Source organism: Ovis aries, chromosome 19, assembly GCF_016772045.2.
Source record: "Ovis aries strain OAR_USU_Benz2616 breed Rambouillet chromosome 19, ARS-UI_Ramb_v3.0, whole genome shotgun sequence".
In the NCBI taxonomy this organism is placed as follows: domain Eukaryota; kingdom Metazoa; phylum Chordata; class Mammalia; order Artiodactyla; family Bovidae; genus Ovis; species Ovis aries.
In genome coordinates this window covers 36,129,005-36,155,422 of record NC_056072.1, presented here as the reverse complement: position 1 = coordinate 36,155,422, position 26,418 = coordinate 36,129,005, and the positions used below count along the sequence as shown (strand labels likewise).

Below are 26,418 nucleotides of genomic sequence, written 5' to 3'. Positions count from 1 at the left end.
ATCTGGATACCATCTTTAGCAAAACAGAGTTTTGGGAAGTGAGCAGTGTCTATAATCACCATGTTGGTGACAAAATAAAGCAATATACTATCACAGATGATACTTTTTGAGTGCCTAGGAACTCAGGTTCTGTAGGAAAATCCTAACTCCTAAGTCATATGAAGGAACAATGCCAAAACTGTAAGCAAATTGGAAAGGATTACAAACTACATGTCAACCAGAATACATGCAGAGTCACTCACTGACTGGTTAGCTTTTTCATCGAGTTAAAAGTATGTCTAACTTCACATACATCTCTATCACCAAAAGATAAGTTTTGAGGCTATTTTCATCTTAACTTTCACAGCATGGCATTTTGGATTCCTATTTTAAAACACTGGTCACTGTAATTTTTATACTTGTGAAGTAGTATGAACCACATTGTTTGCTAACTTTACAATTAAAATAGAAGGTCTTCTTCCCCATTTTAATCGAGAAAATACTTCTTCGTTTTGATTGGAAAATAAACCAGGACAATAAAAAGGAGTAGAATACTGATTGGAATGCAGAAAATTCTCCTCAAAAAAAAAAAAAAAGTTTAGTGTTATTCACTGAGAATTTTTCTGATTGCCAGAGGTGTGCTAATCACTTTGCATTTCCTTTCACCAACTCTATGACATCTGCCCTTTCAAAGATGAGGAAACTGATTCTTTAAAAGAGGTTAAGGAACTGGCCCAGTATTACACTGTTAGGAGGCATAGCAGGCTGTGCTTTATCACCAGGGTTCCGTGCAACACCATGCAGCTCAAACTTTCATGTGTATTCATATCAGATGGTGATCTTGCTAAAGGCACATTCTGACTCAGCAGGTCAAGAGTGGGGCTTGAAACTTTGCATTTCTAATATGCTCTCCAGTGATGAGATGGCAGTTGGTCTACAGGCTGGATTTTGAGTATCAAGGCACTATATTACTGAAAGACCATCATCTCTTCCCTTTGAACAAAATGGTATGATAGTTCATTGCATTGGGAGCCAGACACTCTTACTTGGTGACGTGACCCTGATATACTTGAGACAACACAGAGACAAGAAAGATATCAATCCAGAAGCAATCGTGGTTATGGAATGCATACATTTCCATGTATTTTTACAGTAAAAATGCATTAAAAAATCTTTCACAAAAGAAACTTAAAAAATACAAGTAGGGTGTTAAGTCCTCCCCGCAACATTCTTTCAGGCATCAACTGTCTCATGGGTGGGAGGGGAGTTCCTAAAGGGTTTGATTTAATCATACAAAATACTCATTCATATCATCTCTCATCAAGACATTTACATGAAGTGGGGAACTAGGGAAAGTAGGCTCAAAAGAATCAGTCTCCAATTTAAGGTTACAGTAGTTCAGAGAAAAACTCTATCTTTCTGCTTAATGTATAGTCCCTGTAAAGTATGATATTTTCAAAGTATGAAACTCAGATGGCACTGCCACACTAAAAGTCTTCACGGATAAAGCCAAGCCCAGGTGGGTAGCACATAGATTTTAACATGTCAAACATCTCTGACAACAAGAAAGACACTGAGATGTTAATTTCACGATCCACTCCAAAAATCCACCTCTTGATTTCATTTATTTAAAACTCTGGACCACAACTGAGAGCATCGATCATTAAACATCATGGATTTGGCTAGAATGGGTGAGAGAACTCCTAGCAATGGAGCCTTAGGAATAAAATCCCCAGTTGGCTCTTAGGAAATTGATGAAAAAAGAACATCATTATTCAGTTGCGTTCTCCCTCACCATACTACTGTAGCTCAATATATGCTCTGTATGGAAAACTCTGAAGATAAAAATAGCAGTCTCAGACTTTTTCCTCTTTTTTAGCTATAGAATGTACATTGTGTCTGTTCCAGGAAATGAACTTGGTTTGTGCATATCCACAGAAGGACAGCTACTCATTGTAATGTTGTATAAACCCATAAGTCAAATAAAGCTATGAACAATGTAATATTTATATATGCATAGTGTTTTATAAAAAGATTGGCCCACATACTGCTTTTCATCAATACAGAAAGAGCATTAAGTCCACAGCACACTGCAAGAAATGAATGAAGAACAGAAATGCAAACAAGTGCTTAATAATTCACAAGCAGGCTCACCATGGAGGAAATGATGATATTCAAACCAACTAAAGCTTTAGAGAATTACTTATATAGTCTCCCATTTTTAAAACAGCTTTACATACCTGATTTAGTTTACAGTAAAATATATCCCAATGAATCAATTTGTTCCATATTCAGAAATATAAACACATGTCACATTCCTCACAGCTAATTTTTTTGTCATAAATTCTCTTTTATACAAGAAAAAAAGGCAACAGTTGTTTGTTTTTAAAACAGGCTCTATTAATTACAATTTTTAACTCTGTACACAAGATAATTGGCTGGTTTTCTCCATTTTTTTTCTTTATCCTTTTTTTTTTTTTTAAACAGTACCATGAGAACAACAGTGATTGACTTGCAAAGTTTGGTGTCTGTATGGAAAATGCAAAACAGTACTACGGAAATATGCAATGCATCATAAGCAGCGATTTGTTGTAGTGGTCCAACAGGTACAAGCAAAGGTTTTGGCTCAGCTAGGCAGTAATTCATTTCAACCACAACCCGGGGCTATAGCCGACCCAACCAACCTCCTGTGAGATAGCAAAAGAATGTCTTCTATTAAAGAAAAATTTCTATATTTTGTTCTGCCCAAAGATTAAAAGGACAGGGTCATAAGTGCAGATGTTTGTCAACCAGATCTAGAACCAATGAAATAGAATTCTTCTCTCTCTTTCAACCATTTTGGAGATTTTTATTACGGTTCCAAAGAAAACTGGCATTTCTAAGAATGAGCATGCCCAACCCTCATGTCTTTAAATATCAACAGAGAAGTTCCTTCTACCAAGGCTTACTCCCTCCTCCCCAATTTGGCAAAGGGCAACCACAGGCTCATGATAAAAAGGGAAACTTTCTATACTAGTGATTCTTAGGGCTCCTCACACCGCCACCAAGTCTCCCATGCCATTTACTCTTCAGTCTTAAATCAGGCAAGACAACACCAAAGGTGTTTGCTGTGCATTCCTTCTAGCAGTTGAGCAAAACTTTCATGGCACTGCCTTAATGAGATTCTCATTCAATGTTGGTGATGCTAATACCTGACCATCTGTGCGTGGGCTGCATTTAGGTAACGGTGACCAACCTTCTCCTCTCTGCACCTTTCTATAGCCAGGGAGAGTACAAACTGTGTTCTGAATGGAGAATAACTTGAGAACATAACATTTCTTTGTGCTTTGTGCTGTGTCCTTTAGCTATAAATATCCTTCATTTGCAACAGTAGTCTCTTCATACAGTTTGCTTAACTTTAGGATCATCAGTAATCCTCATTTATTCCAAGGAGTCCTTAGCTTTTACAAATATAACTTTTGCCTTTTTGCTTTTATAAAAAAAAAACACACCTAACTACACTACAACACTACATCAGTACATAACAGTCTCCATCAAATTAATTAAATTTGATCAATAATTTTCCTTACTTAGAGAAAATGATCAACAGCCCCAATTAACCAGGAGAGAAAATGATCACCCCCACCCCCAAAGGGAACAATTCTTAACAATTCTACAGTTTATGTAGAAACAAAATTTATATCCCTTGGGGGAAGCATTTAGCAAATAATTTCCCAAAAAAGTATGCATTTAAAAATACTTTCTTTAATATGATACATCAGGCACACCACTTTTCATATATATATTTTTTTCTTATAAGATTTCAAATGCATCAAATGTCGCTAGTCAGAGGATCATCAGGCTGACGTCAGATGTTTCATTAGGTAAGAAACTAAATGATTTCAGGTTTGTGAGCTTCCTCTTCGAACCTTTGACATGGTAAAGGCTGGGAATGTGACGCAGGCTCTCAGATACTGAGGTCGGTGCTGCATTCTTTGTAAGGTCTTCTCCGCTGCTCCGGGGGATGTCTGGAACTCCGGCCGGCGTCCTGTCTTAGACTCGTCTCGTCCCTCTCCCGGTGGCTGCCTCTGTCCTCTTTGTTCCTTTTCTCCAGGGACCGCTCTCTCCTGCGCTCGGGGGACTTGGTCCGCCTCCGGTCGGTGGATTTGGCTCTCCTTTCGGGCGAGCTTCCTCTCTTGCGCTCGGGCGATCTTCTCTGATCCAAGAGTCTCTCCAGAGACCGCCGCCGCCGGCCTGGAGAGCCGTCCCTCCGGCGGGTCGGGGACCGCTCTCGCCTCCACTCCGGGGAAACCTCCTTCCTCTTCTCCTGCTTCTCCCTTCTCTCCAAAGTGTTGTCAGCGCTGCGCGTGCCTTCCCTCCGCTTCTCCAGAGACCTCCTCTTGGGGCCATTGGTCACCATCCGCTCGGGTTGGGCGTCTCTTCGTCCCTCGGGTGCCCGGTCCTTGGGTCGGCAAGCCCCACTGTCGGGTTTTCTAGAAGTTCCGTTCCATGTGTGATGTTCATTGGGTTGTCTGCTATACTCTCTGCTGCCTTTGGGATCTCTCATGTGTGCCCGCTTTTCCCCATGTGGTGATGATTTGTGAAGATCGGGTGGGTAACTGGACTCCAATGATGGATGCTGTCGGCGGTCAGGGGGCCCAGCCCTCATTTCCGGAACACCTTGTGGACCGGTGGGGGGGCCGTTCCCGTCGCTGCTGGGGTCTGCCAGGAAGAGAAACGAGAGCAACAGTTTGGTATCAAGGACCTTGGCTCCTGTCCCCACCCGCCCTCTTGAGACCCCATTAGTCACAACAAGCAAACAACTGTTAAAAGCAGTCAGAATCAAAGCCAAACTGACTCTTAGTTAATTTAAGTATAACTCCAACTAGCCATGGTTAAAAACTGGTACTTGTGGCTTTTGGCAGCGAGCCTACCATCTTTGTACTCATACAGATCATTCAACTTGTAACATCAGTCATGAGTTTAGTTATTAAAGGAATAGCCCAAGTAATCTGTCTAGAAGTATCAAAAGGCCCTCCCCCTTAGTATCTCCTGTTCTTTTTTCCCCCAGCCATCACCCTTCCTCCCTGACATCTCCCCCCACCCCATGACAGAAAATATTCCTTTGTTTAAAGATTGTTTTAATTTGCTTACAAAAATCTGGGCTGTTGAACTGGAGGGGCATGAGGGAACTTTGTAAGGGAATGGAAAGAATCTATGTTTCGATCTGAGTAGGGATTAAATGGGTGCATAGAGAGGTAGAAATTCACTGCTCTGGGCCCTCAGGCTTTATGAATGTTACTGTGAGCAAAGTATACTTTCATTAAAAAAAAAAAAATCCAGGCTGGTGATGACAGAGGCAACACAGCCAGATGTTGACAACAGGCAAATGTGACATTATGAGAGGGTCCATTTAACAGTCTCTCTACCTGTGTGAGTGCCGTCCAACTATTTTCTTTATTTTTGCATATGTTTAAGGAACTGTTTTTAAACTGTGGAGTCATCTGACAGATAAAAGGAAGTGGAAGAGAGGTTGTCAAGTGCACATTTGACATTACATGGGGTTTGCATAGAGGCACTTTTCTTGATGCTATAAAAGCAGCCATAATTACATCTAAGGTGTGGATTCACTGGGCGACTTTTTACAACCTTAAGACATCTATAGATTAAAAAGCAGGGGAGCACCATAAAGGCTCCTGTTTATTGTTAAACTATATGAAATGACACTGCGAAAACATTAAATAGCATCCTGGATTTATGAGAGTTCTTTTCAAAGCCTTGTCATACCTAAACCCAGTAAGTCATACATGCTATCCCATTCCAGGCTGGACACCAGAAATGATGTGCTGCGTCACAGAGGACAAACCAGGGCCACAGTCAGAGACTAAGAAATCAGGGGCGCTCTTTTAAGGATCTTTCATGAGTCAACAAGGTCAACATTATGCAATTAATCTTTCACGAATGATCTCCCAAAACCTACCTAGGGTGAGTTTTAACAAAAACAAGAACACAGCCTAAAGCAGGAATCAGTAAACTTTTTTCTGTAAAGGGCCAAAGAGTAAAATATTTATGGTTTTTGCATGCCACGTAGTTTGTCACAACTGTTCATCTGCCACTATATGGCAAACACAGCCACAGACAACACATACAGGAAATGGGCATGGTTATGTGCCAATGAAATTTTACTTATCAATTCAAAAACAGGCTGTGAACAAGATTTGGCCCCTGGACTGTCATTCGACAAGAGATAACTAAGTAGGAGATCTCATTTTCCTGTTTTGGCAGAGTCTTATCTCTCTAGGTGAGAGCTTTGTGATCTGAGATTTGTTCTTTTGGAATGGCTGGGGAGGTGTCTAGAAATAACAAACACAGAAGCTTATGAAGTCATTTTAAGATCTAGGTGAGGGAAGGGGCTTCAGTGACCATCCTAAATCTAACCTTGGGGTTTCCTACACCTATATTTAAGAGAAGGGAGAGTAAGGCTTCCACAGAGTCAGTGGTGTACTTACAATTCAAAGAACGCAGGGTGCTCAGAATGAATTGCCAAACATATCAAAACAGAGCTAAAGCAGAAGCAATGAGGAAATTAGGCCACAGCACAGAAACACCTAGTATTGATTGAGCTACAAACCGTAGTTTGATTATGGCCCATAAGGTAGAAGCAAGCCTCCCCGAGCTTTTCATTTCTCATACATGCAGCGATATTAGGAGGTATCATCGCTGTAGAAGGGAGGGCCCAGCACCAAGAACAGTCAGAGAAGAGAGAGAAAGAGAGAAAGAGAAAAAGTTGAACATTTAGATTCCCTATAACAAAGAGGAAAGAAAAAAAAATCTGCATTTGTTAACATAGGGTAAAGAGAGTTTATTTGTCCAGTCAGACAGTCTAAGGCAACACTCAAATAAGGCTGCAGAGACCAAAATCAGAACAGTGACATTTTCAGACAGCCAGATAAGGTGAGAGAACCCAGACAATGGATGCATCCTTTTTTTTCTTTTACTCTTTCTTTTTCAAACAACTGGAACAGTGACAGGCTGGCATAGGAGAGCATTAACAATAGACAACAAAAGAACAAAGTTCCCTCCCTCCCCCACCCCGCCCCCAAGACCGCGGCAGTTAAATTAAGTACAAAAAACTCATTACAAAAATAGCCTCACAGAGAAGCAGGTTCCAATCAAGTCAGAAAAATATTGGAACTTAACATATTATAACCCATTTGTGACTCTAATCAATAGAATTAGAGAAATTTAGTCCCAATGACATATAGAGACATTACAGTAGCACAACCCTGGCACATTCAACCCTTTTTGGAAAAAAAAAAAAAAAACGGTGTATTGAAATGATCTTTATTTTTAGCCCAAAGAACATCGGTTAGTGTTGGATTTTCATCCTCAGAGCAACAGACATAGGTTTTGAGAAGGTACACAGGTTACTGATGATGACTCGCAAATGAAAGATCACATCCAACAGAAGCATAGGGAAGACAGAAAAGGGAGACACTGTTACACAGTTTCAGTGGCATCGATACACCTACAGTCAAGGTTTAGTACAGGGCACAGTTGTGGCACCTTAACGTTGTCAAAATACTTCCCCTGTGGTTGGGCACGTCTAAAGGGGCCTCATCAGATACCCACCCCTCCCCCACCACGGGCCCCTCATTATTTTGCACCTGTATGGATGTCCAACACCTGGGAAGACTGTCCTTCAAAGGAGTTCTCGTTCTCCTTGAGCTGCATCTGAATTAAGGATCTCATCAAGTCCAAAATGCAACTGGGCATTGTGCCAAATGACTTTCAGAAAAGAGGGCAACAACAGATAAATCCCTAATAAAGGGGACCGATGTATATGGGGACCATTCAATCACAGTTTCTATAGAAACTTTTGTAGACCTTTGGTTGGGAAGAAGAGCCCTACATCTAGGGCATAGCTTTTTTTTTTTTTCCTTTAAATTTTAAACAAGAATCTCAAATAGGACATAATTATTATAATATACAATATTTCGCCATCAGAACACTAAGCTATGTAAAGATCATCGCTGTTTAGTCAAATCATGTCTACAGATATGACAAAGGAACTCTATGCATAAGCTGGCTTTCCTTACAGGAAAGGTATAGTAATGTGTTTCCCTCATGATGGGCACTGGGAATTGATTTCATCCTTTATCATCTAAAAACATATGGCTGAAGTTTCAACAGTTTTGTTCTGTAGTTGTGGGCTCAGGTGGTCTGATTTGGGGTAGGGACTAGTGGGAGGGATGCAGAACTGTATACACCTCCTTGATGCTGAGCAAGGCCCCCAAATCATCTCCAAAATTCATGCCTCTTAAATAAAGATATCAAGTAATCAAAAACCAGAGAGGAGAAAAAAAAAATTGTGCCTCAACATTATCACTCAGGAAACCTGCTTTCCTGCTTCTTAAAAGGAGTAGAGTCATTTTGTGCTAACAATTGGATCTGAGAAACGGTTTGGCACAGTTCAAACAAACATTCCTTCGCTCTTGGTCGGACTAGACAAAATGTTCTCTCTGATTATCAGAAAGGGGGCTATATAAAGATCTCGTCTTAGACCATGCCCCAGTCCACGTGAGCAAGCAAAAGGATGAAATGTGTAGAGATTTCAGAACGAGCGAGGCAAATAATCACATGGTGCGAGAGGCTGGTAAGACACTGGTGAATAGGGGAAACAAAAAGACTTTCCTGCTGCAGTTCTGGAGACAAATTCATGGAGTCATGCCAGGGAAGGAAGGAATGTTTTCATAGTTTGACCCACCATATTCTGGGACCGAGCCGTCTCCCCGCTTCAGAAACAGACGCACTCTGCGGCCACCATTCTTAATCAGTTCTATAGCCCGAGAATGCTTCATGTTTTTGGTGGTCTCACCATTGATCTCTAAAATTTCATCACCAACCTGCCAGAAAGAGAGAGCCAAGTGAGAAGATCACCAAAGGGTTTCATCAGCCATGGAGGTGCTTTATGATGTCAAATTCTTCCACTTATTGACTGACCAACTACTCACTGAACATGTTCCAGAAAAATCTTCTATTACTTACTTAGGAGACAGAAATGAAAAAAAAAAAAAAAAAAACCACATACAAACTCTCTGTCCTCAAGGGGATGACATTCTAATATGGGAAATACAATACAACAGGCAACTTAAAAAAAAATACATGGTATGCTAGATCTTGTAAGTGCTAAGGTAAAAAAATAAAGCAGAGGGAAATATAAGTTGCTGAAGGAAGAGGATGTGGTCGACAGCTTCTAGAATGATCCTTGCCAATGATCCCCAATGATCCTTGCCTCCTTGAATTCATATCCTATGTAATCTCCTTTCCTTTGGATGTGAGCTGGAATGAATGACTTGCTTTTCACAAACAGAACATGGTAAATGTGATGAGAGGTCAACGATAAGGTTACAAAATAATTTTGGCTTTTGCCTTACTGGCCCTCATTTGTCGTCTCACTTGTCTTGATGCATGCTGTGAGATGCCCTACAGAGCCTACAGTACGGAAATGAGAGAGGGCTCAGGCCAACAGCCCAAGCTACACTGATCCTGACAACAACCATGAAGCTTTAGAGGCAAATCCTTCCCTAGAGGAGCCTTCAGATGAGACCACACTCCTGGCTGATACACTGACTGCTAATACGTTGGAGGGAAAGGAATGAACAAGACAGGCCAGATACTTCCTCTCAAGAAGCACATACTCTAGAAGGCAGAAGAGAAAAAGATTGGTGTTGGAGTTTAAAGCACTGAATTTGAGTCCTATCACTTGTTAGCCAAGTGATCTTGGCAAAGTCCTCTACTTTTTTGCAGTTCATTTCCTCATCTGAGAAAGGGGAGGATAACAGCTCATGCCTACCATGTTGAGGTCCAATTAAATGTTACAGTATGTCATGTGAACTATATAACATGATACAAAATATCATAATAATGGTGTTTCTTTCAATCAGAAACTTTTTTAAATGAGTAAAGGGAAAAGAAAAATCCATGTGTTTGAAATATGAACAAAAGGACTATATACCACTGTATATGCACAAATTATGCATGTGTATGTATAGAAGAAGGATATATAAGAAACTGGTACATAGTTTGACGTTGGAAATTATATTCTTACTATGGATCATTTTTTAAATCTAATTCTAAAAAATCACATTCCTGGTCTACTTTCTCAATTAAAAAAAAAAGCTTATTAAAAAATTCAGTCTTCAGAAATATAAACTTCAAGATTCTGTCTTAAGTTACAATTATTAAATTCCTCATCTTTAGTCACTTTCCCCCCTTTCTGCTCAGGACTAATTTTATTCACTTTTTTCCTTTCCTGAGCCGACTCTCGATTTCTTTTAATTCCTTCCAAACTGTTCCCTATGTATGTCTCAATCTATGCCCCCTAGATATAATGAGCAAATGATTTTTTTAAAATCATCTGATCTGCCTAGAAGAGCAACATATTCATATGTGGTAAGAGATATTAGATATCAAAATAGAACACAATGGTTTTTTTTGGCATGTGTGCGTTTAAAATTTGCATTACTGAGTACTAGCAAATGATCTTGAATATTCATGCTATGGTGTCCTTGGCCCACTGTTAAGAAAGACAGTTACTCATTCCTGAGGCCAGGGAAAGGTGGCAGTGAGTAGTGAGAGACTGAATGGAGCTCACCACCCAGAACCTACAGAACCACATGGCTTCCTGCTCTCAAAGCATGCTGGGATACCCAGGAATTCCAGGGAAGTAAGGCTGGAAGAAGCACAAGCTGGAATCAAGATTGCTGGGAGAAATATATCAATAACCTCAGATATGCACATGACACCACCCTTATGGCAGAAAGTGAAGAGGAACTAAAAGCCTCTTGATGAAAGTGAAAGAGGAGAGTGAGAAAGTTGGCTTAAAGCTCAACATTCAGAAAACGAAGATCATGGCATCTGGTCCCATCACTCCATGGGAAATAGATGGGGAAACAGTGGAAACAGTGGCTGAGTTTATTTTTTGGGCTCCAAAAGCACTGCAGATGGTGAGTGCAGCCATGAAATTAAAAGACACTTACTCCTTGGAAGAAAACTTATGACCAACCTAGATAGCATATTGAAAAGCAGAGACATTACTTCGCCAACAAAGGTCCATCTAGTCAAGGCTATGGTTTTTCCAGTGGTCATGTATGGATGTGAGAGTTGGACTATGAAGAAAGCTGAGCGCTGAAGAATTGATTCTTTTGAACTATGGTGTTGGAGAAGACTCTCAAGAGTCCCTTGGACTGCAAGGAGATCTAACCAGTCCATTCTAAAGGAGACCAGTCATGGGTGTTCACCAGAAGGACTGATGCTAAAGCTGAAACTCCAGTACTTTGACCACCTGATGTGAAGAGTTGACTCATTGGAAAAGACTCTGATGCTGGGAGGGATTGGGGGCAGGAGGAGAAGGGGACGACAGAGGATGTGATGGCTGGATGGCATCACCAGCTGGATGGCATCACCGACTCGATGGATATGAGTTTGAGTGAATTCTGGGAGTTGGTGATGGACAGGGAGGCCTGGCGTACTGCAATTCATGGGGTCACAAAGAGTCGGACACGACTGAACGACTGAACTGAACTGAACTGAATACGAGATTAAGTATAAGAAACGGAAAATGGGATTGGGATTTGGATATGGGATTCAGAAATGGGATTCAGACAATATCCACTTTAGTAAGTTCATGGGTGATTTTAATCCTTTATTCAATGCCAGAGTTGGAAGAGCTCACCTAATTCTGACAGATACATCTAAGCTTGAGGGAGAGATGAAAAGCTGTAGAAACATGTAATTCTCACGAGCGTGCAGGCTCTAATCATAAGTTGTCAAGAAGTCACTGCAGATGACTTATTTACATCCATCCCAGATGCTTCGCCCTTACTTACCTTCATCTTCCCACACCTTTCCGCAGGACCATCCTCTGCTAAGCGCAGAACGTAGAGGTCCATGTTATACTCCCGACCACCTCGAAGACTGAAACCAAATCCCTTGGCTCCTCTTTCCAGCTCCACAGTGTAAAAATCTTGCTCCTATTCAAAGAAATTAAATGCAGTTATTCTGGGAGGACTTAAATTGACACACATTTCTCTCTCTCTTCCCAAACACTCTCCATTATGGCTCATTTGACCCAAAGGCACAATTTATATCCTCTTCTTGGTGGTTCCTAATTGTTTATTAATATCAATTAACCTTAGGAGTCTGGAGATCCAGAATGTGAAAACGCTCATGAATGTGCTTTCAGATTGCATACCAACACGCACATATTAAATTTAATCAGTGAGGCTGTGACTTGTATTTGCGATAGGAAAAACCCTTCATTAAATAATACCATCCTGCACGTTGCTGGTGTTTTAGTCTCCCTGCCCAAGGCCCTAAAATAGCTCATCATTTGGATAGCAACGACAAGCTCCACACACCTTGATAGTGGTTCCTATGCTGGTTAAGGAGAATTGGGAAAAGATTAGGAAAGGCTTTGAGAAGGCCAGTGAGGGGGAGTAAAAACAGAAAAAACTACTTAACTCTGTATCACCCAATGTCTCCCAAATCTGCTTCACCTATTATCACTTGTACACGCTCCCATTACCACCTTGTGGGACAGGTAGGTAGCTTTAGGAGCCTCACGTGAAATTCACAAGTCTGAGTAACAGCTTAACCAAAAGACATTTTCTTGACATAAATGCCTTTACGAATATCATGACCAGCTATCTCCTGTTTTGCTCCTTCTTTGATCACCTATTATTGAGATAATTGGTAGCATTTTATTTTGTTTGGTCCTCCTCGCCCCCTACCTCCAGAAAAAGGATGTCTAGGGATATTTTTCACAGGTAGTAAAATAATGTTATTTTGATAACCCAGTGTGAGTCCGTGTTTAGTATATATTTAGTACATAAAAGGTTATTTATGTTAATTGAGAGTACCTTATAAGATACCTGGTAAAAAGAGCTTCAGAAAATTGGAAGGAAATGCACAAATCCAACAAGGCAAAAAGAGACATAGTCCTCACCTGTGTTGCCTGGGGTGCTTTGAATTCAAACTGAGATTCTGGCTTTGGTTTGGTGGTATTCCTGCCAAAGCAAGAGAGAAAAAAAAAAAAAAGATAAGAGAAACCCATGGAGAGCCTGAGAAAGCATCAAAGAGGAGTATCATCACACCACCAGGAGTTACTTTTTTCCCCTGAAAGTAACAAAAGAAGCCACAGTCGTGTCTGACCTGGTCTCCTGGGCTCCTTGCTGCGAAGGGGTGTGTGTGGTGGTGATGGTGGCTATCTTCTCTGCATTGGTCAGCAGAGTGGCATTCGAAGACTCTGCAGGGTAAGACAGAGCATCATGAAATGAAGGCCCCGGAGAAGACATCATCAAATTAGGTGTGCAGAAGCCCCACAGCTGAATGCCATCTGAATTCTCTGTCACCATTTCAAAATGTTCTGACTTGAATTTCTAAACAAGACTGTAAAGAACCATTCTAAGATCTTCTATGATGTGAGCCATGTACACCCTCATGACATTCCTCCAACTAGGTATCTTGACACATGAAATAAAGAGTTTGCCCAAGAAAATGGTACTTTAGAAATCATAGCCAAGGTAGGTGCCTTTCACTCTTCCCCCATCACTTGAAAAGGGCAGTCCCATCAAATCACTGCAAAATTATTTCCCAGACTTTTACAGGCTAATAATAAATGTCTCTGCTAATGTCCCTGCAATTTATCGGTGATCTTTAGTGAGTCTGCTTGATTTTCTCATGTGAATAGTAAGTGTTCTAACTTCTTGCTACTAATAAATACACATACAGAGAACATCTACTTTCTTCCCCAAAGCTTTTAATGAAATACAACTAAAAATGTGGAATTCTTGTGAGATCTTGCCTAGTATCACTCATGAAGAGTTATTTTCAAAACTTGCATTAGTCAGAGCCAGTATGTAAATCTAAGTTGTACAAATCAGGAAGTCACCCTAATGTAACAAATATGATTATATTCTTATGTAAATTGACTTTCTTCTTCACTAAACACATTCATAAACAACTTCATTAATCTCTGGGAGCTTGGAAACCTAGGATTTGAAAACACTCATGAACAAGCCTACAGACTGCTAACTGACGTGCATATATAAACATATAGTAAAATAAGTTACATAGTATCAGTCTTATTTTACTAATTACTTCTCCATTAAGATCAAGGCAGATAGTAAACAATGATGAGTAAGCTGCACTATTTGAATTTATTTTTAGATTGACAGTTTGGAACCTGCTACACATTTTCTAATCAAGAAAATGCTAAATGTGGGGGTGAAGTTGTTAGATTAGCCTGTAAACTACCCTTTTACTTCACAGTGTACCATGAAGTCTAGAAGTTTCTAGGAGTTCTGAGGTTTGCAGTAGGCACTCCATAGTTTGTGGAATACATGTATCTACCCATCACGTATAATGGAGTTTCTACGGCTATCTCACTAATCCCACTTATTTGTGCTCTATCTTCCACTGTACTTTGCTAAAAACGCTACTCAGCTTAGGTCTGACTTTCTGTTATTCTATTTTCATTACAAATAGCTGTTAAAAGCAAAGGCCTGGAGATCAGACCCAGGTTCAAATCTCTTTGTCCTTGACTCACTATCTGTATGTCGTCTTCTCCTTGAAAGGGATGGGACAATCATCATACCTTTTCTTGGATTAAAGTGTATGAAATCTTTAGCACTGTATCTGACATACACTCAGCATACATGGACTGCAGCCAGTGCCCTTGCTACTATTTCTATTTTGTATTTATTACTGTGGAAATGTGTTTAAGTTTTTTAAACTCTCTGCAAAATGAGACAGCTTAAATATGATTTTAACAGTTTCTATTCCAGCCCTAAAGCTTATGATCTGGATAGTGGTGGTACAAGATTAGTAAGAAAATGTAACTCAATCAGGTGAACGAAATTGTGAATCTAGTTCATGCTTCAGAACGACATCTCCGCTAGAACCTGTTTTACCAAATGCTGCACCAGAATCTGAGGGAACAGTAATCTGCGGTCAAGTAAGGGTGAAAAACAGTGGATGAAACAGAAATGTTTTGGGGTGTCTGTGTTTTGTTTTCCCTATGGACCCTTAATTGTGCCAGTATACCTTGGGACCCTCCAAGAGGGGGGCGTGGTGCTTCTCAAGCTTGTCGGGTGTATTGGTTACAAGGTCAGAGGCTAGACTCAGACTACCTGGCTTTGCAACCCAAACTTCGCAATTTACTAGCTGGGACTTGAAGGAAAGTTACTTAGACTTTCTATGCTTGAGTTTCCTCATCTACACATAAAGAATAAAAGAAGTATCTAAGAACACTGATGCAAAGACTACCTGGGAGGAAAAGTGTTTGGGCTCGTGCCCGGCACGTAAAAACTGCTCAAAAATTGAAGACCATCTTTTTTATGGGTGGCATGTATTTATTACCGTTATCACAATATTAACAGCATAATATTAGTCTGTTTTTATGACTGCAGTTAACCGGCACAACCAAGGTAAATCTAAGTGGTATTTCATAAAGTCTACCCGCTGTGCCCCTACAAAGGACTAGTAGACTGCAAAGCCTGTCAATGTGACTTGCCAGAAGTTTCATAAACATGTATTGGTCCTTTAAAAAAACTTCATATTATGTACTGTAATTAAGTTTATGGAGACTCTCTGGGAAATCACAAGATTGCTTGGACCATGGGGAAATCACCATCAGGATACCAAAAAGAAAGTTTCCTTGTAATTAGAGTGATTATAATTACTGAATTCTGCAGAGGTTCCCCTTTAGAATTCTTGGGTGTTTTTGGTAGCCAGAGTTTTCTAGGCAGATCAGATCCTATTCTCAAGCCTTTCTAGTACTTCTGCCATTTTCAAGGTTTGATGAGATGTAACAGATAACCACTCAACATACGTATGTATAAGTAGAATTCTTTTATTTATTTTCCTATCATTCCTTTGCTATTTTCAAATATTTATATGCTAATCTGTTCTGAGTTGAAGCTTAACGTTAAGCATTTCAGAAATTAACATTTGGTATGCAAGTGCCTATTTGAGCGAGCCCACTGAATTTTTTCTCCTGTTGTTTGTTTTTCTTAATCTATGAACAACCACCATATTTCAGTTACGTCCAATGTGCCACACGCCGTGTAAGGTTCATTCCCACATGCACTGTTTCATTTCATCCTCATAACTCAAAGAAACAGGTGCAATTAATTATGCCCATTTTAAAGCTAAAGACACTGAGGCTTACAAAAAGTAGGCAATATGTCCAAGGTCATCCAGAGAGCAAGTGGAGGCACTGGTAATTAAACCCAGGGCCTGCCTGACCGTTAATTTTTAGTTTCACTCTGTTTACAAGGGAATTATTCATGGGTCAAGGAAACTGGATCTGATTGGTACATTTCCTTCTTAACAAGTAAGTACTTTTACCTTCCTGTATAAATACCACCAACTTCACTAAGTAGTATCACAGATTAATTAAAATACAAAACACTCTGGTTTTGACTTCTAGATTTCCTGGGTCATTTTCAAGCACTCTAACTTTCAGCATACCCTCAATTTCCAGGATGCTTTTTGAAAGATCTATAATGTTATATATTTTTAAATGAGCTTTTAAGTCTTCATTTAGAATCAAACCAAGACAGTGTGTGCTGAAATCTCTCCAGCTTTTTAAACTACGGAGTTGAAGCCCATCCTCACAAATTTCTATCTCTAGTCCAAAGTAAAATGTCCCCCATATAAAAGAATAAACACAAAAGACGGGTCTGATATAATATACACCCTAGCAACAGTTTTAAAAAGGACTGTCAATGTATTTGACTTGCGGAATTCTTAAGGCAGATGGACCGGTTGACTGTTTTCATGATGAATTCCAGAAGTGCCCTATGTGCTTTCTTAAACAGTGTTTATACCTGCTTTAGCTCTCCCGGAGGAATAAAAATGGATAGTACTACCCTTCCCACAGCAATCACATATCAAGAGGAGCATATCCTAGCTCTCAAGGCACCATCACGGTGCTGTGCTAAATCAGGGCACTAACTTCTGAAAGGAACTTCTCTCTTGGATTTCAACTTATCTCCGTGACAAGTGATTACCATTCTAACCTTGCTCCCGTGTTAATATCCTTAGTTGCCCTTACAGAACCACATTACAAGGCCAAGCAAATAGACAATGGATACAAACATTCCATTCATAAATATTTTAATGCATAAACACATATGTAATAAATACCTGAAGGAAGTATTTGAAAATTTAAATCCCATAAATATTTGAAAAGTTTGGGGAGACTTTTAAAATGTGTATAGTAGAAACTCTGTTCTTCTTGCCTGAGTATATGCTAGCTGTCATATCTACAGAGCTTTCTATTAAGATAATTAAACTCTTTTAGACCTTTGCCAAGGAAATGGCACTACCTGTGTCACCAAGCCTTACTTACTATACAAGTAAATACTTTAAGTCAGAGAGATGTGAAGTACAAAAATAGATACATAAGCATGTATAACTGAATCACTTTGCTGTGCACCAGAAACTAACACAGCGTTGTTAATCGACTATACTCCAATAAAAAGAAAAAAGAAAAAAAAGACTTCAGGGAAAAGAGACTATATTTAAAGAATGTCTTTTATTTTTATTATTTATTTATTTAAGGTGCACCATGGGGCAAGCAGGATCTTAGTTTCCCAACCAGGGATCGAACCCACACCCCACGCAGTGGAAGCATGGATACTTAACCACTGGACCTCCAAGTAAGTCCCTAAATAATGTTTTTTCAAGTTCATAAATATTTTCATTAGTTTGAACTTGATTCAGTCTGATGATTCCAGGAGAGCCTGGCTCAGTCAGGATCTGCCCTGTCTGAATAGTCTCACTCACACCAGACTTCACAGGGTATTTCTATACACTCCGGTAATAGGAGGCCTGTGTGCTCTGACTTGCCAGAATTCAAGTTCAAATTTAGTATGTAAGCCAGGCTATGGGCCTTTCTGTGTTGCCACCATAGATTTCTTATCCAGCTGTCCCCCTCTCACAGGAGAAGAGGCTCTGCCCTCACTCCACCTCCCAGCCTCTTCCCAAAGGTGGTAAAAGCCTAGGATGGTGAGAACTCCCCTGAACATGCCTGTCTGAGAACTGTAAACACAAAGTGCCCAAATCAAGGGGGGTCATGTTTCAAAGCTTTTGTTGCAGGGGGCTAGCAGAGACAGAACGGTGAGACGGGAACGGGAGAGAGAGAGTGAGGAGAGAAGTGAAGCTGGAGAATCAGGTGAGCATGCTGCTTCCCTGGAATCCAGCTGATCATGATCCCATGCTTCCACTGCAGGAGGCATGGGTCAGGTTCCTGGTTGGGGAAGAATTATGAACCCATATGCCACAAGGCACAGCCAATGGATAGGGAGTAAATTCCCAGCATGGCCCAATCAAGGGTGTGTCGTCTTTTTTTTTCTTCTTTTTTTTTAAATTTGATCTTTTTTTAGTTAGAAAACTAAAACAGTTTGTAGTAAGAAATTTTAAAAAAATGGTTATGACGCATGTACACCCGTGGTGGATTCATGTCACTGTATAGCAAAACCAATAAAAAAAAGGAAAAAAAATGGTTATGATGCCTTAGGAAGGAAAAAAAATATATATATATATATAAAAGTCACTTGGGGACTAATGCCAGGTATGGTTTAAAGAAATAAACCATTAATATTAATATTTTGGTTGTGACTTTCATTTAGGGACATTCTCAGTCATTAAATATATGTGATCTCTCCTTAATTCATGACTCCATTAATAGTAAATGGGTTATTCTTAGAGGCATCTTTGAATACACATTTTGCAAATATTTATCCTGAATTGAAATATGACTGACATGACAGGATAAAAGCAGAAAACACAAGTATTCAATGACAGTGTGAAAATGATGACTTCAGTTCAATCCTTGTCTGATAAAAATAACCCCCAAGAAATGTTAAAATTGCTCAACCTCGTTGTGATATTATTTCAAGACTACCTTGCTTTTTAAGTTCCCCTTTGAGGAACTGTGCAAAGAAAGGATGAGTTAGTCTTCAACTCCATAATGAACAAGTAACTAGCCCAGAAACTAATATAAAGTGTTTAGCCTCATCTCCTCCAAGTTTGGTCAGCTTATCTCTTTCTGTCTGGCTCATAAGAGTGCCTCTTCCTGAAGTGGTTCCTTGTGTTTCTGAGAACAGTACCTTGAACAAGATGGATTTCTAAGAGCTCCTGAGCCACTCTGATGAAGGACTTCAGTTTTTTTTATGAAGATCACTCAACAAAATGTCTCTGGGCGAGTCCACTGAACACTAGAGTGAGACTGAAGGAGACCAGAACTTCCTGACATGGAGAGAATGCCTCCTTGTACCTTACAATCTACCATGTCCAGCACACTTTTATGGGGAGGAAGTGGATCCAGCATGGTTTTCTCTTCATCAGACTGCAAAGGTCACTCTTTGTTCTATAGGTTTTTGCAAAATCCTCATGGATTGCTTCAGCATCTGTCCAGAAATCTAACCCCCCTGCCTTCATTCTAACTTCCAAGATGGCAATTTTTGGCCCCACTTTAAAGATGAGTATTAGAAATCCACCCTCTGCAGACTTGATTCCCTTTACCTGCGCTTGGAAAATGACCAAGTAATTGGTAAAGAGTTTTATTTCATGGTGGTGAATTCCTAAAATATCTTGCAATGAAATCACATCCTCAGCAGCACATCAAGCTTTAACTACACTGTATCAGCATTTACTTTCTTCTCACCAAGATGGCCTGTGATAGCTCTGTTCAAATTTTACACTTTTGAAGGACTGTGGTTTTAAAAAACATCTTTTTATTGACGAACGTTATTGGATAATCTATCTTGCTTTCCATTTCTTGGTGTTCAGGTTCTCAAAAAATACTTTCCCTTGCCCAATATTAATTTAAGTCAGCAAGTATGTGCACAGGAGTATAAGTTGCTTCTGCATATTTATCTTTCATGATTGTGAATTCCTTTCCAAGCTCTTCCCTCAAGGCGCTTTTTCTTTCCTTCCTTCCTTTTTGGAAATTTTTCATTCCCACAGACTAACCAACATAGACTCAGCAAGTTATATCCTGTGTTCATTTCTTTTGAATTAATTTTCTGAAATCTCACTACAGCATGGAGATAAATGTATCTAAATTTATATACTACATTAGGCTCTCTCCACCATTTGTCACCAAATTCTCCTAGCTTCCTTCATCCTTTCCATCAGGAACCTAGGTTATATCATCTTGTGACCACTTTCCTAAATTGTAATAGCTTTCCAGAGTGGTGATTTGGTAGAATGGACTCTAGACCAGATGGTAAATTACTAACCATGCATTTGAGGCAGGCTGAAATAGACCATCATTCAAGGAGCTATTTTTTCCCCTCCACACTTGGCAGGGGGTATTTCTGATACAGAGAAATATCCCTGTTCTTAGAATGAACAATTTTCAAATATTTATTGTTTGGTTTTAGATTTACATCTTCTGAAGTGCACAGCCTATAGTACTCAAATTTTAAACTAACATGGCTCACTTTCTAGCAATTAGTAGATAAAAATGTTGAATTACTTTCAGATAAAACTTCTGATTTTCTTATTTTACAGATCAGTGGCATAGAATTTTATCATACTATAACCATAAACCACAGCTGTCTCTTGAGAATTAACCACTGACTTTTGGAATATATTTTATTTTATAAATATATAGTAAGAATGAAAAACAAAAGACACTGAAACATTCTGGGAAAAATATCACTTTTTTCCCAAGGGCAAAATCTGTTTGGAAGGAAGTCATTATACAGGACTTAATTCTCTGAGGGTTCTTAGAGACATTAGTATATCAACGCCATTCTTATTAAGTAATAATAAAATTAGTAAATATAATGTAATAGAATATAATAAGTATTATATACTATAATAATATAGTATGTAAGAATAATAAAGTAAGTACTGATATTTTTTGCTGGAAAACTTTTGGTAGAGGGGGCTGTCCTGTGTACTGTAGGATGTTTAGAAGTGTCCTTGGTCTCTACCCACACAATGCCAAATGTCCCTCAAGGGGCAGAATCACCTCTGTTATAAAAGAACCAAAGATTTGAATTGAACCAATCAAACAAATAAATAAGAACAGGCCTAGTTTAATAGAAGCCTGTCAAAATATTAAAAATACTGAGATTTTATTCTTTCTTCATCCACGTGCAAAAAGTAGAGACAAATCATATAGCACAAATTCTAATAACCTCCTATTAAACAAAAAACATGCATACATTCACTTACTCTGATTGAAAAAAAACAACAACACAAAAACCAGCATTGGCTCTCCACTGTCCTTACATAGGTTTTATGATATCATCATACTATATACTCAGATTTTACATTCCTGTTTTTTAAAAAAATCATTAATAGTTTCCAGGTAGAATATCAGTCAAGTTTCACCACCTATACTCAAACTATTCTGTTGTTTTAAAGACAAGGGCACCACAGCCAAAATAAATTGGAAAGAGTTAAAAATTTTCTGATATGTTTATCTCTGCAGCAAGACAGGGTCCCTGGGCAAGAGGATGAAGTCAAGAAGGTGAGGTAAGATTTCATAACAGTGGCTCATGAGTGCTTGATGGGTATTCTCAGAGAGGGTCGGAAAGAACTGTCTCTAAGTCAACACTATTCAATTACCTGAACACCAAAGACAGAGACCGAAGAGAGAGACAGAGAGAGGTATACTTTACCATCCCCAGGGATGATGCGGAGGGTGACTGTGTTGCCCGCTTCCTTGATGAGGTTGACAATGTCAGAGTGGGATTTGTTGGTGATGGAACATCCATTTACTGCCAAGATCCGGTCTCCCACCTTCAGCTTGCCGCAGCGGTCAGCAGGGCTCCCCTCAATAATCCGACCTATTTTGTGAGGCATGGCCACACATGCATTGCCTGCTTTGATAGTCAGTTTTAATTTTTTTTTTTAACGTTACATGGGAATAGAGTGAAGGGAGGAGAAAAAGGGTTGAAAAGGGAAAGAGAAGGTTAAGTGTTAATTAATTAAAGCATTAAGCAAATGTTATTAAAGGAGAACTCTGTGCCGAGGGTCAAAACATTGGCAAAGTTTCGGGCGTTTGGGTAAGAAGTTACAGCCCTAAATGATAGTTCATTGCTGCAGTCCTTTCCCGATTTAAAATGAGGGGGACACCCCAGCTTTCCTCTTTCTATCAGTGGCAAAATTTGGGATCTTCAGCAATTTCCAAAGATTCTCAAGCGCCCCCAAAGTAACTTGCTGTGGGCTTATTTGGGGACTTCAAACACGAAACCCAGAGCTGGGATGGAAGCTTCTGCACATTCTGTGTTCATGTCACTTCATTTTTGCCAGATGTTGCTTAAGCTTCTGCCAATGTTTTGTTCTTTCTCCATTTAGAAAACACAATCACTGGGTGTCTAGTGAGGTCAGAGAGTCCGCTAGTGCCAAAAATCCAATCTGAAAACACCTAATAGACAAACACTTAGACTTTCTGCCTGCTATCCAGCATGATGAAAGCTTTAGCAAAGGGGCATAATTACGAGATGAGCCAAGGAAGCACCCAACCTTGACACGCATTTTTCCTTTTATGACCTTTGCTCAATCAGCTGCTCTTGTGGGCTTTCAGAGAAGGGCCCAAATGGCTCATTAGCTCTGAAATCCTCCTTCTTCCTCATAGAAATCCCCTCAAAGCCATAAGAAAATCTAGTACATACTCAGATGGAGGACAGTGATCTGAAGCTAGGTTCAAATCATTCCTCAGCCCTTCTTCTTTAATCATTTCCTTTGTCCTCCTCAGTTACTACATAGCTCTGACAGGAAAAATCAGGAAAAGTGCATTTGAAGAAGAAAGTTTACTGTGTGCTCTGAGGCACTTCATGTCACAACCAAGAGTGACTGGTAACTTTTAGAAGAGAGGTGGAAAACAGGCTTTGTGGCCTGATCTGGTTTCCAGATACTTGCATACTGAGTTGTAAATTTTGTTGGGCATGTCCACTGATTTTGAGAGTTTGTCTTTCTGTAAAGATAGTTACGTAGTTGAGCCATCTTTGGGAAAGCGTGACAAAATTAACGTGGGAAACCCTGAAAGAGAAGGCTCTTCCATCCTAATTCAGAGTGTAAGGATAAAATGTATGGGAAATGAGCTGCAATTGCTTCGAATTTCAGCATATTTGCCTGAGTCTGTATCACTGGATGTTAAGGTTAAGGTTAAAGAATTTTTCAAAAGAGAGTTAAACAGTCTTCTGGAAAGCAACAAGCAGGTGTGGTGGAAAGCCTCCATACTCAAATTCAAGGTATTGATTAAGTTTAGCCCATCTCCAAGGACAAGTCCATGGAAAAGGTATCATGCAGGTGGGAGGAAAGTCTGCGTGGCTCAGAAGAGAGGTCACATGCAAGGTATTAGGGAAAATTTAATTTGCTCATTGTAAAAGTTGGAGGAAAACAATCAAAGACCAAATTGTGAGTGAAGACATTCGATATGTGTTAAACAACACAAAACCTCCCACCAGACATATCTGTTGTTTCATTCTAGAAGGAGAAACTGAAAACTCAAATTCTGAGAATATCACTGGGTGCATAGGGACAAACTGCAGATCTGAAGAAAATAACTTGAGATGTCTTTGTCCCCTCTGCTTTTCTTTTTAAATTGGACGGAAAAGTCTTCAAAACTAATGGAGAAAACAAGCCAGAAAACCACCCTGCCTTGAGGTCAAGTCACCCACCACCCACAACATGCTGTGATAATGCTATTAACAGCGCTCACAGAGGCATTGTTAGTAATGCGTGTTTGTTATTGCAGCCACACATGCACAGACCTGGCTTGACGCACTGTCCCCTGAAGTTTGCACCTTAAAGGGACATGACTTAAGCAGGAAGCAAAGTACCAAGACTAAATGGAGACAAACAGAGTTGTACCAGAGCAGAAATCCAACAGGATGGAGCACCTAGCTGATGTTAGGCCAGCAAGCGACCTGGACCACTGGTCCTCAGACTCCTTGTGGGTAGGTCATTTGGAGACAGAGCTGAAGCATGTTTCAAAGCCTGCACAGCCCTTCCCATCTCCCATCATATTCCATATTAACTAACAAATGTGCTTGGGGAAAACAACAAATGACGTTTTATTTAATGAAAAAGGTGGATCAGTTTTGGAGTATGTACTTATGATCCATTCTAATAGGAAGACTCACGATTCCTAGTTCCTAGAATCACCTGGCTTCCTGTTTGTCTCAGCCCATGTACCCTGCAGGTGACAGTTGTGTTTCTCCACTCTCTGCTGAAACCCTCAACATCTGGATGAGACAGGACAACCACCCCTGCTAGAATTCAAGGGCAGTGAAGACAAACAGCTCTGCACTCAGATTTTAATTAGATTCTCCACCAGGCAACAGTAAACATATTATTTTAAATTAAAATTTAAAAATTTCAGATGGAGATAGGTAGAGGAAGGACACAGATAAGATGGAAAGGGCATTGCATGTATATTTTTTACTCCTCACACCTCTATTTCCCCCCTCCCCACAGGCATTTATTTCTAAAACCATATGCTTCTTTTAAAAATGCGGAGACCTTCTGAGACAACTGCTATGATTGATACCCTGCTCAGGACCTTGCAAAGGTCTCTCTATGGCAAGAATTTCTCACACTTTATCCTGTCAAGGGGCTTCTTTGCAAATTTCACCTATGCATGAAGTTGTCTGCCTGTGAACGTGCCACCAGAATGGAAGCTGAAGAGTTAAAAAAAAAAAAATCCCAACCTTCAGGAGAGGAAAAGCTGCCCAATAAAGTCCGTCCCCAATTAAGACTTTCATTACCTGAAGCGGAAAGCATGACAAGCATTTCTGTTAATGAGATTCTGGCTCGTCTTTTCCTCTCCAGAGAACAGTGACCCCAGGAAACGCTGGGGAGCAGAAGTGACCACACTCACCGAACGTCGTGCCGGCCTCGGGCCTGCTCACCGACGACACGATGACAAAGCCAAAGCCCTCGTTCTCGCCGCGCCGGATCTCCACGTCGTAGGGCTGGACCACGGTGCTCACCACACCGCTGCCGCCGCCGCCGCCACTGCCGATGCCGCTGGTGCTGCCACTGCCTGAGCTCACCGTGTTCAGGGAGTTCTGGCTGCCCTGCGGGGTCCGCTTCTCCTCCGTCAGCGAGGCCGGCTGGTTGCTACTGTGATGGGATGAGGCTGGCGAGGGTACCTCGTTCTCAGTTTTGGGGGCTGTGCAAGAGACATACCTCTTGGTTACCCGCCTCTGCCAAGAAATGTGCCGTCACCCCTTCCTCCTTCCCCCATCTACTCCACAACCAAACCAAGAGAGTGACAGCTTTGACAGCACCTGGCCTCACATAACTGAGACACAGGAACCGAAAACCACTCTGATAAGCATTTAGCATTCAGGGTCTGCAGACACCCATACCATGGGAGAACAAAGGGGACGCCCAGAGTCTGTTACATTTAGGGCATACTGTGTATCAGCGTCTGTATTTGGACGCAAATCTGCAGCAAGACGGGCCCACTCTGAAATATCTCCTGCTTCACAGGTCGAAAAATGACCCCTTGACATTATGCTAAGTGAAATAAGCCAGACAGAGAAAACAAATATTGCATGGTATCACTTACGTGTAGAATCTAAAAAATACAGCCAACTAGTGGATTACCAAAAAAGAAGCAGACACACACACAGAGAACAAACTAGAAGTTATCAGAGGGCAGAAGATGGGTGGAGGGGCAGTATAGGGGTAGGGGAGTAAGAGGTACAAACTATTGGGTGTAAACTGAGCTATAAGGATATATTCTACAATGTTGCAATATAATAACTATAAATGGGCTTCCCTGGTGGCTCAGATGGTAAAGAATCTGCCTGCAACGCAAGAGACTTGAGCTTGATCTCTGGGCTGGGAAGAGCCCCTGGAGAAGGGAATGGCTACCCACTCCGGTATTCTTGCCTGTAGAATTCCATGACAGAGGAGCCTGGCAGGCTACAGTCCATGAGGCTGCAAAGAGTTGGACATGACTAAGCGACTTTCACTTCATTTCTCAAATGGAGTATAACCGTTAAAAATTGTGAATCACTGTGTTATACACTTGTAACATACGTGACACTGTACAGCAGTAAGACTTCAATGAAACAAACAGAAGCAACCCATTGAGGGAAGCATAAGACGTAGCCCACCGTCTTTGCCTCAGAGACATGTTTGCATTTAAGCTGTCATTGCCCTCAAGTCACATTTCTGCTCAGCTTTGCTTCTGCTTTTTCCATCAGAGAGACTGTCAGTTGACAGCACCATTATGACGTCCCTACTGCAGGATTCCTGACACCACCTGTCAGAGGTATACTTCACTTTTCTTCCCAGCTTCCAGATGCCAATGATCCACTCTGATCACACAACTGGATACATTAACCTCCCTCAGAATTCATTTTATCAAATTCCAGTCTTATTGCTTTCTCAAGTGACAGGGTAAACCAT

The 26,418-nt window shown here is 40.4% G+C and overlaps 1 protein-coding gene across 24 annotated transcripts in view; it reads right to left on the bottom strand.

Moving 5' to 3' along the window:
- Nucleotides 1-1,091: 1,091 nt before the first annotated feature.
- Nucleotides 1,092-26,418, bottom strand: part of MAGI1 (membrane associated guanylate kinase, WW and PDZ domain containing 1) — a 653,852-nt gene continuing 628,525 nt past the window's right edge. For 7 of the 24 annotated variants that reach the window (XM_027958187.3, XM_027958194.3, XM_027958188.3 and 4 more), the window contains 7 exons: nucleotides 24,875-25,168; nucleotides 21,669-21,872; nucleotides 13,174-13,267; nucleotides 12,968-13,028; nucleotides 11,850-11,993; nucleotides 8,726-8,864; nucleotides 1,092-4,680 (listed from right to left, as the gene is read on the bottom strand). In XM_027958187.3, coding sequence (XP_027813988.1) covers nucleotides 3,926-4,680; nucleotides 8,726-8,864; nucleotides 11,850-11,993; nucleotides 12,968-13,028; nucleotides 13,174-13,267; nucleotides 21,669-21,872; nucleotides 24,875-25,168 — 1,691 coding nt within the window. In that variant the 3' untranslated portion in view covers nucleotides 1,092-3,925. Of the gene's footprint in view, nucleotides 4,681-6,589; nucleotides 6,679-8,725; nucleotides 8,865-11,849; nucleotides 11,994-12,967; nucleotides 13,029-13,173; nucleotides 13,268-21,668; nucleotides 21,873-24,874; nucleotides 25,169-26,418 lie in introns of all 24 variants that reach the window. The other 17 variants (XM_027958189.3, XM_060402240.1, XM_060402238.1 and 14 more) reach the window with 5 other exon arrangements.